Source organism: Nannospalax galili, unplaced genomic scaffold (genome assembly GCF_000622305.1).
Source record: "Nannospalax galili isolate Female #2095 unplaced genomic scaffold, S.galili_v1.0 scaffold128, whole genome shotgun sequence".
Classification (NCBI taxonomy): Eukaryota; Metazoa; Chordata; class Mammalia; order Rodentia; family Spalacidae; genus Nannospalax; species Nannospalax galili.
The window spans coordinates 3,351,238-3,368,038 of record NW_008360322.1 but is presented as its reverse complement, the minus strand read 5'-3'; the positions used below and the strand labels follow the sequence as shown (position 1 = coordinate 3,368,038).

The 16,801-nt window shown below is 38.8% G+C and overlaps 1 protein-coding gene across 3 annotated transcripts in view; it reads right to left on the bottom strand.

The window, feature by feature from the left end:
- Kcnn2 (potassium calcium-activated channel subfamily N member 2) overlaps positions 1-16,801 on the bottom strand; it is a gene marked incomplete at its 3' end in the record, with an annotated part of 150,102 nt that overhangs the window by 93,667 nt on the left and 39,634 nt on the right. For all 3 annotated transcript variants that reach the window (XM_029559750.1, XM_029559751.1, XM_029559752.1), the window contains 1 exon segment: positions 13,120-13,538. In XM_029559750.1, the coding sequence (XP_029415610.1) occupies positions 13,120-13,538 (419 nt within the window).

Sequence of the window (16,801 nt, the reverse complement as noted above, 5' to 3'; positions counted from 1 at the left end):
GAAATTGAGGTAGTTGGGGAACATGGGAAGAGTTGTTAGGGAACTGGGAGGGGTGGAAATAATGCCAAGACAATATTTATGCATGAAATTATTAAAAATTTTAAAAGTTTTAAAAGGCAACCAAAACAAATGGTTATATTTCCAAACAAGACATATAAAGTGCTAATGATCACATGAAAAGGTATTCAAGTCACTACTCAGTAGAGGATGGCAAATTTAAGCACAATAACATACTACTTTCTACTCTTCAGAATGGCTGTAAGATGAAGAAAATAGGTGTATATATATGTAAATTTATTCAAATGCCTATGTTTATGCATGTATGCTCTTGTACATGACTGCCAATGCCATATATCAATATCCAGACATACATATGGATATGACAGATATGAAACTATACATATGCATGTATGCATGTATGTATATATAAAATATTGCCAGTGATATGACTGACAATATTGTTAGGGATGTCATGAAATTGGAAGCTTCATATATTCTCATATATAACTTGTTGTTTTAGAAATATAAAATGACAATTTTAGATATTTACCTAGGGAAAAAAACTAATTATTTACCCAAAGACTTGTGTACAATAATTAGAAATCCCATTCATAATAGGTAAGCCAAGAAAACTTTTAAATATGCACCAACTGATGAACAGTTGAATAAAATTTAGCATATTCTTACAATAGAATACTGTCACCATGATAAATGCTATAGGAGATACAAGCATCATGTTTACCCTAAGTACAGAAAGGTAGATGCCAGGTAATTATATAATTCTCCTCAGTGTTTATAGGGAATTTGTTCTAGAACCCTGTGGATGTCTAATCCACAATCCATGAAGGCTCAAGTCCCTTACCTAAAAAGTCATAGTATTTGCATATAATTTATGCATATTCTCCTGTATATTTAAATGTGTTCTGGTTACCTTTTAATTATTTTTAATTTTTTCTAGTTACTTTTAATACCTAATATAATGCAGATACATATAAATAGTTGTGTTCTATTGATTAGATAATAATGACAAGAAACTAGTTTTTACAAGTTTGGTACTGATGCAATTTTTACAAATATCTACAATTTATTGTAGTTTGAATGAGAAATGTTCCCCATAGCTTAAGTATTTGAACACTTGGTATTTGGTCTACAGTTGGTGGCACTCTTTGGGGAAGGTCATGGGGCCTCAGGGACATGTGGCCTTGCTGTAGGAAGCATATCATTGGGGGCAGGCTTTGAGAGTTCATAGGCTCGATTTACTTCCAGCTTGGTTCTCTCTGCTTCCTGCATGTGCTTGAAGATGCAAACACTCAGTTTCTGCCCCTGCCACCTCCTGCCAAGTCTCCCTCACCATGGTGGACTCTTATCACTCTGGAACCATAGGCCAAATAAACTCATCCTTCTATAAGTTGCCTTGGTCATTGTGTTTTATCAAAACAATAGAAAAGTAACTAATACACAACCCATGATTATTTGAGCGACTTTCTGATAGAGGGTCATTAAATGTATTATCTGATTTATTTGAAAGTCCCAGAACAGCACATCTATGGAGACAGGCAGCATATTAGTAGTCACTTGTACTATAAAAGGGAGGAGGGACCTAACATACAAGAGCAGAATCTTCATGGAGTGAACAGACACTTATAGAACTATCTTGTGATGTGGATGCACCAATCTACTGCACAAGACCTTCCAAATTGGCAAATTTTATTACTTCACTACAGTTGGTTTTGTTTTTGTCTTTTGAGACAGAGTCTCCCTGTAGCCCCAGCTGTCCTGGAACTCACTATGTAGACCAGGCTGGCCTTGAACTCACAGAAATCTGACTGCCTCTGCCTCCCGAGTGCTGGGATTAAAGGCATGCACCACCATGCTTAAAGTTGTTTTTAATGAATAAAATGTTAGCAATACTAATTTGTGTATATTCTAGCCAAAATTTTTTGTAAAACTTGAAGTTTTTTTAAAAATTTATTTACTTTTCACTAATCATTTATTGAACGATAGGAAATCAAAGTGCCTTTGACTTCAGAACCACACTAAATTTCTAGGCTTGTACTATCCCTAGGAATTTGACAGTGATCAGACTATTAATCAATGGGATTTTGATCCCAGGATAAAGGAGTGTTGCAACTGTCAGGTTGACAAAGTTCAAGGACCAACATTACCCTTCCTTGAGCCTCTGGAAACATCCACAAACTAGACACTGTTCTGCCATGCCAGTAACTAGTGGAGAAGGAACTCCTGTCACCCTTGCTGGAGCAGAACTCAGAAGACCTCCTAATAGACAATAGGGACTTTATTAACTACCACCAGTTCTGGGATATAATATTAAAGCATCATTCTCTATCTAGTAACAGTATGCAAGTCCATTAACATGGACTAAGGTTATAAATGTTTAATATTGACTTATTATTATAGCCACAGATTAGCACATCTCTCAACCCTCATCAGTAAAGCTTCTTTTATGCAGTACCTGGTGATTAACACAGAGACCCACAACTGGTCATCATGCAGAGAATAAGAAACTGCAGAGTCCTTATCCCTAAGTGGGAAACCTATAGTACAGCCCTCTCCTCCCAAGACTCAAAGATTATTACAGAAAAATTCTAAGAGCCAGACCAGTGGATGACTATAATAAAATAGTGTTTTCCAGACACAACAGGGCAGGTACACATATGAACTCATAGCTGTTATGACAGCATGTACAAGACCTGCAAAAACTCAAGTCAGAGAAAACCCTAGCATGTAGAGGAGAGGTGGGCATTATGTCCTATTCCTAGCTGAGGAGCTGTTGGCAACTGATAGCTGCTAGGAGAGGGAGAATACATTTTTATTAAGTGGTGGTTTTTATTACATCACTGGTAGGTAAACCATACTCCAGTGTGTCACCAGAGTTCTCTCTTGGTCTCTTGGGCTATCAGACAAATCATATAACATACCTTTATGTGCATTTATTATTATCATGGGGGCGAGGGGAGTTACTTACAAAGAAATGAGCAGCCAGTGCCTAGCTCCACGCCACTCAGCTCTGTGCCATGCAGCTCTGTGCCATAGCTCAGAGCCCACCATATCAGATCATTCCTGCAACATGTCCATAGTCACCACTACCTTTCGCCCATGCCTCAGAGGCCAGCTGTCTTGCCCCAGGTCCATAAGTGCCAGGCCATTCTGTCCTGGAGTACGCCCAGCTGCTGCATGTTCCCCATGCCCACTGCTGCGTGTTCCTGGCAGCTCGCAGTTTCCATCACAAGATGGCACCACAAGTCCCTCCTTCCGCAGCTAACTCTCCACAGCCAATTCTCTGCAGCAGGCCCCACCCCTTGGAGGAAAGAGGACCCCCTGGGGAACACACTCCACCCCTTTCCTCTGCTTTTATAATCTTTCCGCCTATCTTCTGCTAAGATCCCTAAGCCTTGGAGGGGGTCACAGATGTAGGACTATCTCTCTTGTATCAAGGTGAGATAGTGACTTCTTGGGCCTCCTCATTATTTGTTTTTAAGCCATGGCCATTGTTCTATCTCAGCAGTGTTTTTTCTACTATAAAGACAAATTGAAGGAAGTAGACACATTTAAACAAACATGAATATAAATACAAATGTCTAGAAGATATCCCAGTAGGTGTACTATATTCATTAAACAGTATACTTGTGATGTCTTCCCCACTAAGGCCTGTAGCCTTTCTTGACAAAAGGTGTTGGGCTGGTCTACAGCACCAGATGTGTGTTCCACCCCTAGGAACAGGCCTTATTTGTCAGTTGTACATATGTTGGTTGAGCCATTATTGCACTTGCAGGCATTGCTTGGCATGTCCATAGTGTGCAGCACATGGTGTCCACTGTTGAGTAGAATCATAGGGGAATTTTTTTCCCCAACCATCTGCATAGCACCTTCTGGCGATATGAATGTTATCCATCCAGTGGCACAGACTTTTTTGGCTTAGTCTCAGCTCCAACTCTTCTTCTTTCTCACACTTACAACATGCAGTGTCTTCAGCAACATGGCCTTACAGACCTTTCTAGTGTACAACCGATATTAATGGCAATAGCCTTGCTGAATTTGAGGACCTCTAGGATCTCTCTGACCATCAGCTCATGGTGGGGGGCGGGGGCAACCCACCCCTGGTACTTAACAGTTGTATAGTTTAAGAGTCTCTCTCTTCATCTTACCCAACCATAAAACTCCCAAGAATCTTACAGCTATAGCTGGCCTTTGCTTCTTCAGGTATCTTTCAAATGGCTTTTACATCTGTAGAACACTGGAAAGAAGGTTAACATTATATATTAAATCAATCATAGACATTTCCATAGCATGGAAAGGTTTTGTTCATTTGTAGTAACTGTTTTCTCCATAGCTCTTGTCAGGTACCATAGCATGGGTACAAGGAATTAATTTGATGAGCTCTTTGTCATTTTTAGTTATCCCTTTGGAGTCATTTTGCACTTGAGGGATTTTACATGGAGTCTCTTTGTATTCTTTTATTCTTGATACTTACAGGTGTTGGATCCAGTTGCCTGAATCTGCACTGGTTTAAGGAGGCAGGGCATTTCTCCTGTCCCCGCTGCACTTGTTGGTTCCCTGAGTCAGGTAGGCCCTGGGTCTGCCTCCTGATTGTAGCCATATCTGTCATTTCTCCATCAACCACACCTGGCTGCTGGGAGAGAACTTTGTGGGAAAGACTGCTTCCATCCCTATTATAGCCGTTATGAGACGAGAAATGCATCTTATTTAATCCTTGGGGATTTTTAACCACCCCTGGGAGAGTTTTTATTCTTTGAATGCCTTTTGTAAACTGTTCTTCTGGTTTTAAAGCCTTCAAGATACTCCTTACTACCAAATTGGGTTTTTTGTCAATCTTTTCTCTTGGAATTTAGGCTTTACATAGGTCTGGCCACATTTGTTTTCAAATAACCCAAATGGGCCATTTCTTCTGTCTGGTCTCTTTTATATCTCTCATAGGGTGTTCTCTTATTTTATAGACATGTTTTACATGCTGGTCAGAATCATTTAGATTTGCCAACACCTCTCTCACTTTACAAAGATCCTGTCCCATCAAAGGGCCTAGTAGTATCATTAAAGCCCCATACCATTCTCGAGGTCCCAGTTGAATTAAGCTTTCCTTCATATCTCTGGTGAACACTATCTTATCTGGCCCAGTGAATTGGACATCATATATTGCTTTTCTCACACCTAGTTCTCTCAGTAATGTCTTCCCCTCCTTTATAGTCCTCCAGGCCCTGCTAATCATGTTAGTCTCCCTCGGTGATGAACAGGTATCCTTAATGCCTTCAAGCAGCCAACCCATTAAGGACTGCTCCCCCCTGCATTGGCCTAGGTTGAACAGCCTATATCATGAGGGTGGATGGGTGGTTATATAGCTCAGCTGTGAAGCTTCTGAAGGACTTAGGTTGATGCCATTTGCTCCCATGTCCCATACTCTCACAAGCCATATGGCTAGGGGGTCTCTGCTTGCTTGCTTGTAAGTTTTTCCTAGTTTTAACAGTTCTAGTATGGAATATTTCCTAGCTACAGCACTGTTAGCCTTTTTTCCCTTTTGTATCAATGTTTGAATCTGAGGGGCAGCTTTAGCTACTTTTATTTTTAGGTCATTTTCCTTTTTATTGTTGTCTGTCTCTTCCTCTGAGTCCTTGGACCTTACACAAGTTAAAGTGTCCTGCTTTTTTAATTTTTTCCTCAAGCTCTGCCAGGACTTCCCTAGCCTCTTCAGCTTCCCCTGCCTGGGGCACATCTTTTATTATGCAAAGTGGCCATGCCCCCTCTCTGGGCACTCCACTTGGGGGTAAAAGTTTTTCTAGCCTCTGAATAACCTTTAACAAATCTTCACATACGCACAACATATCCCCACATTTACAACACAGCTGTGGCCCATGCTTCTGCGTGGCTGGCCTCTTTTTAGTTACAGATTTTATAAGCCATTGTATAACCCATGTGACTATCACCAACCCCATTAAGCATATAGGGTTTGATTGCCTTACCCCCCCTGGGTTCTTGGCAGCTGCTCCTGGATTTGGGAATCAGAGCCCAGCTGACCCACCACAGAGGCAGCAGGAACAGCACTGCTTTCTGATGCCCACATCCCCAAGGCTGTGGTTCATTTATCTGGGCCGGACTATACCAGTTTTGTTGCCAGAGTTCTCTCAGGGTCTCTTGCACTATCAGGCAAACCATATAAGATATCTTTATGTGCATTTATTGTTATTGTGGGGGGGGAGGGGAATGACTTACAAAGAAATGAGCACCCAGTGTCTAGCTCTGCACATTCAGTTCAGCTCTGAGCCACGGCTCAGAGCCTACCATATCAGATTGCTCTTGCAGCATGCCCATAGTAACCACTAGCTTTCATCCACACCTCAGGGGCCAGTGGTCTCACCCCAGGTCCATAAGTGCCAGGCCATTCTGTCCTTGAGTACGCCCAGTTGCTGCATGTTCCCCAGGCCTGCCACTGCAGTTTCCTTGCTGGTTCACAGCTTCCATCCCAAGATGGTGCCACAAGCCCCTCCTTCCAATGCTAACTCTCCACATTCAATTCTCTGCAGCAGGGCCTGCCCCTTGGAGGAACCAGGACCCCTGGAGAACACACAGTGGATGGCCAAACACCCAGGAATATATGGGGAACACAAATCAGGATTTGATGGGCTTATAAAAACAAAAAGAGGTCACAAAGTTTGGTGGATAGGGAAGGGAGGGTGGATTTGGGACTCAATGTAGCAGGTAGTGAATATGATCAAAACGTATTATATGAAATTCTCAAAGATTTAATAAAATATGGTTAAAGACAAATGTTTAATTCTATAATAAAAGGCATATTTGCCAAGCTCAGTGAATGTTCTCTATGTGTAAATTTTATTGCATGGAAAGGAAGTTTTTGTCCTATATTTTCCCCTCTATTTTAATATTAATTTGCATGAGGGCAACAAAAATAAAAGAGTAGACTATAGTGATGAAGATTTGTCATGTCAAAGTCCTGTGTTTGATGCCTAGCACTAAAAAATATCAACAGAAATAAAGTGCAGAAAATCTGTGAGCAAATAAGAAACCTCCCCCAATAATCCCTTACTGAGTCCAAGAAAGTTAATGATTTTCTTAAGTATCCTAGTGAAACTAGTCTGCATAGGTTTGCTGCCTAAGTCTCAAACCTCCATGCACATACCCTGCATACACACTAGTGGATGTTCTCACGGATTTCACAAAGCTGGAAAATACAAGGACTCATCTTTCATAAAATTGGACTTCAGGAGGGATGTCAGAATAGGAGGTTTGCTTTGAACTGACTGTGCTATTAGGTTCAATTCCTCTGAGGGTGGCTTCCTAAGCTTCTCAACTTTCAGTTTTTCTGCTTTAACAATCCCTATGACATTTGCAAGCTAAATTCTTCAGACCAGGATAAGCAAGTCCCTCAGTCCAAATACTACTCTTCACTGCTCCCTCAGAGAGGGACCAAAAACCAAATTATATCTACATAGGAATGAAGAGCAAATGAATTTGAGAGAATGCTTTACTTTTCATAAGACTTTAATGACCAATTTATTTGAGAAACATAACACTAAGCTCCAAGGCTTTTAGAGGCACAACGAAAGCTTCCAAAGTGCAGACTTTTATAACTTGAAGGGGCACATTTTAAAGTTGTGACTCATTTATGAGCCTGGAAATGCTCTATCTGTATGTATGAATTGGACCCCAGGAGTATAAGTTAACAATGTATTACATTACGATCAGCCACAAATTACAAATCCATTGATGAAATAGTGTTAACAACTAAAAGATGGAGAAGAAATAATGTAATTATCCAGTACTCTGTAATAAACCGAGGTGCCAGTAGGATGCTTTCCCAGCATCACAATGCAGAGTTTATGAAACTTTTACAAATATTGAAGAAATCTATAATAAATGACATTTCAAATTTAAATCAATAAGTTGGAAATGGGTGTAATTAATGGTCATCATTTAAAAGGCCTCTGGGAAGGCCTACTGAAAATATAAGATAAAATCTTGGCTGGCTGACCAAAAAATGAACCAAATCTGTAAAATTTAGCTCTCCATTACATCTTCCCCTATGTAATCCTATATCAGTAGTGAAATCCATAAATGGAAAAGCTGAGGCTTTTGCATGCTATTTATCCCTTTCTCCTCCAAAGCACAGCATGTCATAAGACCAAAAGAGAATGAAAAAAAGAAAAAATTCTAAAACTTTTTTTGAAAAAAGAAAAGTGAAACTTAGAACCCATATCATTTAATTGCTTTTAACAAAGTTTGTCACATATCAAAACCTTAAGTACATTATTATTTTAAAACATGCCCTACCTAGAGCAAGTAATAAATGTAAATGACCGTAATTGCATAGGCTAATAATGAATCAGAGAAAGGTAATAGTGTAAAGCTGAATTAATAGACCAGATGTGAGCAACAATCATTTTGGGGGGATGGGGGGGGTCTCAGGAATAAGAGTACGCATTCTAATATATGAACTGACATGGCCCATACTCCATAGAGCGTGGGATTCCACACATTGTCTGTGAACTGGTGCTAACAGAATGAGAGTCTCTCTAATTATGAAATATAGTGTCCTTTTTCTTTAGCACATCCCACTGGTGTGTGCCACCATAGCTGGTGGGAATTCCTATTCTAAAGGGATTTCCCTTTATAATTCATTCAAATACTGATGTCAGGAGACAGCTATTCATGTGAAACCCATGTTGTATGGAGTTTTTCTTGTGGGCATGTGATTTATTGTAATAGTCCATAATACAGGATATAATAAAATATGTTTTAAATATATTTCAGAAATCATCACTTGGGCAATTAAAAACAAATATTTTTAAATATACTGCAAAAGACAGACTGTGAGTGGCTGTTAAAAATAGGGAGGAGTGTAACTGAAAGACGCCAGTGGATGATGATGTCCTCTGAACACACCTAGGCACAGATTTTCTGAACACAATGAAACTGAGCTCTCTAGTCCCAGGCTATCTTTGAGAATTTAACAAATAAATGCCACATTTGCTTTCATCTGTTAGTCTTCAGTGATGGAACTTAGTGCATCCATTTGAATGTAGCTCAAGGTAGAACTTACGTAAAACAAAGTCCGCTGTTTGCTTTTTCAACTCTTCCACTTTCAAAATAAACAATTTTAAATTTAGTTTAAAAAAAATTCTCTCTCTACTAATGCTTACTAGTTAATATGGATTTAAATATGCTTCTAGATAAAACAGTACAATGAATCAGAGCAGGTTTATTTGACTATTAATATTTTTACTCCACAAACGTTTTTTCCAGTAACAGAAACACTCTCTGACATCTCCAACTTACAGTATACAACATTGCTTTTATTTTTTGGCTTGGAAAATCTGTCACCAGAATTCCTGGCTAAAATCTGCCCTCTCTTTCCTCTACCTTCAACTTGGAACTTGGCTCCCTCCTTCAAAGTACAAAGCTTCCTATAAAAGCAGAAGCTAACACAGGAACATTTTATTTTATTAACTCCTACTCCATGCAGAGTGTTGCAATCCCTCTCTGTCTCTGAAACTTCTTTATTAACATATGCCTAGAATGTGTCCCAGAAGACGTGGCCAAAAAAATCACCACATACTCTCTTGAAAATTCCTGGTGCACATTCACATACTAGATGTTCTTCAAAGTCCGGCAACGAACAAAGAAACCAAACAAAAGAAGGCAGTAACAAGAGGCTTTTCCTTGTGTGAGACAGCAGTAGCCCACCATATACAGATTTGCTCCTTCCAAGAGAGCTACTATTATAACTTCTTGGGAACAGTATCCATTGGCACATCCTAAGTTGACCATAGCCGAGGCTATCTCCTACAAAACCAAGTGCAAGTAAGGTTTGGAAAATGTCCAAAATTAGGCCCTCAAGCTCTGGGGTTCAAGTACCTTCTAAATCATAAGTATCTCTGAAATCTTTTCTAGACACATCTTGATGAAATGCCTTGGTCTGAGCCCCCTTGAATCTTAGATCACTTAGCAGCATCATGCCTATTTCTTAGGCTGTTCAGAAAAGATGTCCACTTTGTCACAAGGGCGCACCAAAGCCAGCGTGCGATTATTGTGGACTGGCTAGAGGCAGATGCAACAAATGGAGGCAACAGAAATAATGACAGGGTCTTGCCTCCTCCTCTGCTTCTTCCTATCATTTGCCTAAATAAATAAAGGAATCAATAAATGTACATGTATGTACACACATACTAAATGTTATATATATACATATATACATATATATGTATATATATCCCACAGTAAATAAATAAGGGGTACATGATATGCCAGGGGTAAAAAATACCACAAAGAATAGATGCCTCTTATGGGATTCCTTTCTCACCAATGGAGAACATTTTCTTTTCATTTTTTTTTTTAAATAGAGAACATTTTTAAGAAAACTCTAGAGGGCAGAAAGACAGGAACAGGTTTGCAAAACAACATTCTCCAGAAAACAGCCTGGGTCTCTCAAGCCTGGCACTCTCAAGCTTAAAATAGTCTTAGAATTCGTGTGTGTGTGTGTGTGTGTGTGTGTGTGTGTGTGTGTGTGTGTATGTGTGTGATCAGATTCCAAGGAGCTGGAGTTTCAGATGGTTATGATCCATCCAACATGGATGATGGGAACCAAACTCTGGTTCTCTGCAAGAGAAGTATGTGCTCTTAACCACTGAGTCACCTCTCCAGCCTCCAAATATTGCAAATATTCTTAGAATTCTTATAACCAACTAAAAAGATAATTTCTATCTGGTATGACTCTTTCCCTTCAACATGGAGAGGAACTGTGTGGTTCGCTGAGGTCAAGTTCAAATCAAACAGAGTTATGTTTATATTGAAACAGTGCATACTTTAAAAAAGAAAAGAAAGATCAATGGGAAGGAGGGAAGGTAGAGTAGGAGGAAGTTACAGGAGGCCTGAGGGGAAGAAAGAGACACACCCAAACAGAGATGGACAAATAGGAGAGAAAAGGTTTGTGTCATGTTCAAATTGAAACTTTGTGGAACATTATTTTTAACGTTTTTGCATCTTCAAGTCACAATCTGGAGATTTCCTGAAGCAAAATGGGAGATTTACAAAAAAAACAAAAAACAAAAAAAAACAAATGTAGAAAAATCTATCAAAATGTTGAGTCATGATTTTACCTCTTCCCATGTTTGTGTAGTTATAAAGTGTTAAGCTAAATGAAGGCTTATAAACTATTTAGAAAAAGAAGAAAGTTAGGAAGAAGGAATGTGGCTAGCCCAAGGTCACATATCCTCTAAACTGCAAACTGTGATTCAATCTTGTGGTTCTAATGTTTGCCTGACATCTGCTCTTCCCCCACAAAACCAGAGATTTGTGGATTTATTCCCTCATTTCTGATGTTTGCATTTCATTCTCACTATGAAATGGGCACATGCTTATTTTTTTTTCTAAGAATTGAAGAACATGAATTCCAGTAATCAATGGATTGAAACAGATTCATACCAACATGTACTCTTGCATGATTTTGGAATGCCAGTCCTTGTAGCTTCCAGAGAACAATGGATCAAAATGAGAATGGCGTGAGACTGCAGGACTCTAAACACAGGGGAAAAACAGCTTCAAGATCCTGAAGATGAGTGAATTTCCACCTGGAGTTTTATATTCAGACATACTACTTGTTACCAAGATAAGAGATTGCAGACTGTCACCTCAAGGCCACTCTCACATATACTGTCTCTTCTTAGATTAAATCATAGAAAGATCAATCTTCTAAAGTAAATAAGTGAAGAGAGAACATACCCAAGAAAGGGGGCACTCAGCATGCCCACAAGGCAAAGCACTCCCCCCCACCACAACAGAGAAGTGCCAGAAGGTTCTGGAAGCCATTGCTTCAAGGGGAAAATATTAGAGTGCTTAATATAGTTGAACAGAGGAAGGGATATTTATAGAATGGGTGAGGACTGAGAGATGATTTAGTGTTAAGTATACAAGTAAACAGAAAAATTTAAGAAAACTAAGCAAAAAGATGTATAGGAAGAAAGAAATCTCAAGTGCATTATGATACGGTTATAATGGGGTGGTGACATCTTGAAATTTTGTTTATGTGCAAGGGACAGAAAGTCAAAACTAGTTTCCTCATTAGGAAGTTAATAGGTACCTCTAAAACAGGAAAATCTCGATGATGCAATAGGAGACATTTTCTTACAAGAAATTAAAATGATTGCACCTAGGAAAGGCAATGGAGTAGAAGTTGTGGGACTGTTACATATTTATTTATTTATTCATTTATTTGAAACAACTCTCATCTAGATTTATTTCTATGTAAATTTATAACTTTGATTTTGAAAAACTAAAAAAAAATCCATCAACAAAAAAGCAAACCTAGTTTCTACAATGACCCACATCTCACTCAACAGTTCTGGAAACTTCTAAATCATTCCTACTTCTCACAAGCTAATTTTATCTTGATTTTTCTAACCCGGTCATATAATGCCACTCATTACTGCATAGCCATTTCTACTTATGTCATTCATAAATGTATTTCATTGACTCAATGAACATTATAGATGATACAATTGATTAATGCCTCTGAAAGCTGACAGCATGCATGTGGCTCTTGAACACCAGAATTTTTCACACAAAACAAACATATACTGTTCCTTTCTACTAGTTCTTGAACCTTCAATGAAAGTCAGCCCATGTATCCATAAGCTATTTAACGGGTAAATCACACAAACACTAGTGTAAATAGATACCACAGTTAACCCACCTTAACATATTCTCTAATGTTTAAACATATTGTATCAATACTTTCCCACTGGCTTTCTGACTCAACAATAATCAATGCTTAAAATATAAGTGTCTCATTAAAGTAGCATTTCCAACATAGAATTGCCACAAAAATTCTGTTCTCCAAATTTTGATAGCTTACAAAGGCAATCCTGTATTGAAGACTGATACAGTCAGAATGAAGATTATATAACCATCAAGGCATTTACCCTATACAGGAATCTTCAGAAAAGCTTTGTTACAGTTATTTAAAAGAAGCCCATCAGAGAATCTGAAATTCTTAGAAACAAGGCACATAATGTTCTTTCTGTTTTGAAAATTCTACACAGCAAATTATTTTTTCAGGAAAAGAAACAAACTTACCTTTCACAAGCTCGGACAGTCCATGCGGCAATTATCCATAATGAGATACTAAAAACCAAGAGCACAGTTCCTGGGCATATAGTCATTAAAGTCTTCATAACAAAACGTGTATTGAAGTTTATCTTATTAAGTGCTCCAATGCTTCTAGAGGAGGCATCAGTGAAAAGTTTGCTATGTAAAAGCATGACTCTGGCAATCAGATAGAGTCTTAAGAACATTGGTATAGATAAAATAATATCCACATCAGCGGTGGTTGTGGATGGGGCATAGGAGAAGGCAAGCCGTGCCGTCCATGTGAACGTGTAATTCCCAGGTATAGGGTGAATAGCACACACCAGTATTTCCAAGCAGATGAAGAAAATACGCTCATAAGTCATGGCTATTCTCCAGTCATCTGCTCCATTGTCCACCATGAATAACTGAAAAAATAAAGTAGAAAATCAACTTCAGTATGACATGAATGGTCCACAAGTGTTAGTGCAGATCTTAAAAAGACACAACAGGTGACACTGAGCAATCGTGTAGCTAAACGCTTCCAGATTTTAAATTCTGGCCAGGTAGACCATTTACACAAAAGGGCAATGGTACCAAAGGGGAATTTCATTTTGCAAAAATTCAAATGAAAGAGAACTTGCTATATTGGAGCTCAAAATATTTTGGAGTCTGAGCTACTGGACAATAATGTAAGTGACATTACTTTAAAATAAAGGGCTCTTTGACCTCCTCCTCAGAGGAAGTAAAAATGGATTTGGTATGACAAGTTGGTCTCCTCTTTAAGAGACCATATTTAAACCCAGATACAATTCTATTTGGGGTGTCTCTGCAGTCAGTTATACCCTATAATGCACCAGTGCATCAACATTCTTAAGAGGAATCTTATTCTTGGCCTCCATGAAAAATGATGAGAAAGCACAGATAAATGTGGCAGAAATATTTCTTCTAGTTTCTTCACTATAATTTTATTTTCTTACTTAAATTATTCCTTTACTTTCAATCTTTCCTTAATAAGGATTCCTTTTATCAAAATCATTTTTCAGCAAAATATAATTAAAGAAAGAATGCCTTTCTCTTTTCCCTAGCTGTTTGTAAACAAGTATACTGGCCCCAGCAGTTCTTGAACCACCAGAGGCATTTGGAAATGTCTGTTCATTTTTCTGGCTGCCATGATAACTTGTGGGGGCTACTGGCATTTTGGTCCAGGAAGTCTTGGGTGCCAACCATGCTGGGATGCTGGAGTCCCACACATTAGTACTAGGAAGACCTGTATGCCCGGATGACAACAGTGCTCCCCCACCAGAGAAATGTCACGTTCTCTGCCTTCTGCTAAGTAACAAGCTTAAGTAGTAAGCACGTGATGAAAATGACCCAAGTGAGAAGAGTGCCTTCCAGGTTAAGTGAGCTGCAGAGCAGGTGGTGGAAATTTCCATGTGTTTGCATCCTCTGTGAAGTCCTCTTCTACAGGCAGGAACACTCCCCGCACCCTTGGGGGCATTGGGGCAGATCCTTGTTCTTGCTTTGTGATCCTGTTCTTGATTGTTACTCCTTTCCTATGATTCCAACTGGTCACTGCCTTAGTTTGCAAAAATAGTAATTTGAGGACAAAATTTGCCTCTTCTTTGTGGTACATGATAAAAAGAGATAGAAAACCAGTTGACATTTTTATTAAAAAGTGTGCCAGAATTTGGTCTTTCTACTTTCTTTACCAACTTAGATCTGAAGGACACAGCAGTTTAAAAAACAAAAATCTGTCTCCAAGGGGGTGAGAATTACCATTGATTCAAAACAATCTTTAAGATACCTTCAAGGTCACCTGTTTCCTCTCTGTATACACTCATCTCTCTCCCCAAGTACCAAAGGAAATTCTATTTTGTATTTCAACCACAAACATACCCATAACTGTATCCTTTCCTCGTCCCCCTAGTCTCACTCTCTCTCTCTCTCTCTCTCTCTCTCTCTCTCTCTCTCTCTCTCTCTCTCTCATCCATAGCAATGTGATACCAAAATCTAGGTCTTCTGCACTGACAGCCTAGTTCCTGCATCCCTTTTACTCTTATACAATAGTTCATATCCTTACTATTTACCAAAAACAATACAAAAGTTAGAAAACAGAAGCAGGACCAGCTGTCTGCACTGGGTTGAGTTTCTTTTCACACTTCTCCTTCAAGTCCACACTCCCCAGGGGGATTTTGCTGCCATTAACCCCCCAGCCACTCTAGTGAAAGTCACGAAAGATATCTTCATTATGAAACACAGTCTTCTTGTCTTAACTTTTAGTGTACTTATTCTGTCATTCCTTCTTTATGGAAAAAGATCTCTTTCGTGGGTTTTTGTGAAGCTTTGCTCTTTTCAGCTCTGCCACTCTCAGTGACTTCAGTTTCCTCCCCGACTTTGGTCTCACTGCTCCCCTGGGGTCCATCTCTAACTCTGAGTGTACCTTCCTGGGTGATATCATCCTTACTCCCCTGTACCAGATTCTGCCTTTTAGAAACCATTCTCCACTGTCTAATGGTCTCTTTAAAATGTAAACTATATAATTCTATTACTAACAAGATCAACACCATTCAAAATCCCTCCACTGCCTGATGGTAGAGTGAGATCTACATCCACAGCAAGCAAAGCATTTCCCAGTGTGGTTTTGCCTATTTCCAACTTCACTACTTATTACTCCCTATATTTCCCTATGGTTGCAAATTACAGAGCATACTACCTACATTCCTTCTGTTTCCTCTACATTCTGTCCTGTGGCCTAGAAAGCCTTCATCTAGAAAATTCTCATTTTTTCAAGACCAGATTTCATATCACCTCCTTGGAATGGTCCAACAAAATATAAACACTTCTTTTGCCGCCATGGTTAGATGTATCTCTTACTCATACTGTCACAGAGGACAATGGGACTGTCACCTCTTTCTCTGAGGCTCCTTAAGGACAGGAGCCACATCTACCTAGCAAAGAGTAATAAGTACTTGTTACTTGATATTTCTCACTTAATAATGACCATCCTGATTACTATAAAAGTCTTGATCATCAAATAAATATGCTCATGGAACAGAAGAATCCCAAAGCATGATACAAGCGAAACCTACACCATTCTTCAAATTAATACCAAACATACTGTACCAATAAGTCATTAGAGGTGTATAATTCTATAATTACACAGGAAGTTCAGATAGCTTTCTTTTTTTGTAATTTGCTGAGGGATAAATATTCTAGTCCATAGTTTCTTTGTTATCAGGGGCCTTTATAACTGAAATCATATTATTTTGGGTTTGTTTCATTTTATATATATATATATTATATACATACATACACATTTAATCATTTCATTAAGTCATGAAGAACTATTTTCTCCTACTCACTGCACAATCCCACCATCAGTGCTGATTTTTTATTCATTTATTTAATAAACTAGGCAGAGCACAAAACACTATGTGCCAGTGTTGTGTTACTTTCTAGCCATATTATAGAATTTACAGTAGACAAAGCAGTAGACTAACTTTCACTGAGAAAGAAAAACAATGTCCAAAAGCAGACTTGAAGCAATTTAATAAAGTAATTATGCCTTTGTACATTGCGCTGAAGGAAACAAAGAAGAGATGAGATAGAGAGGAGTAAATCAGAGATGACAGCAGATGTGGTCATCAGGGAACACTTTGAGAGGAGACCATCTAAGGCGGTAGATAAG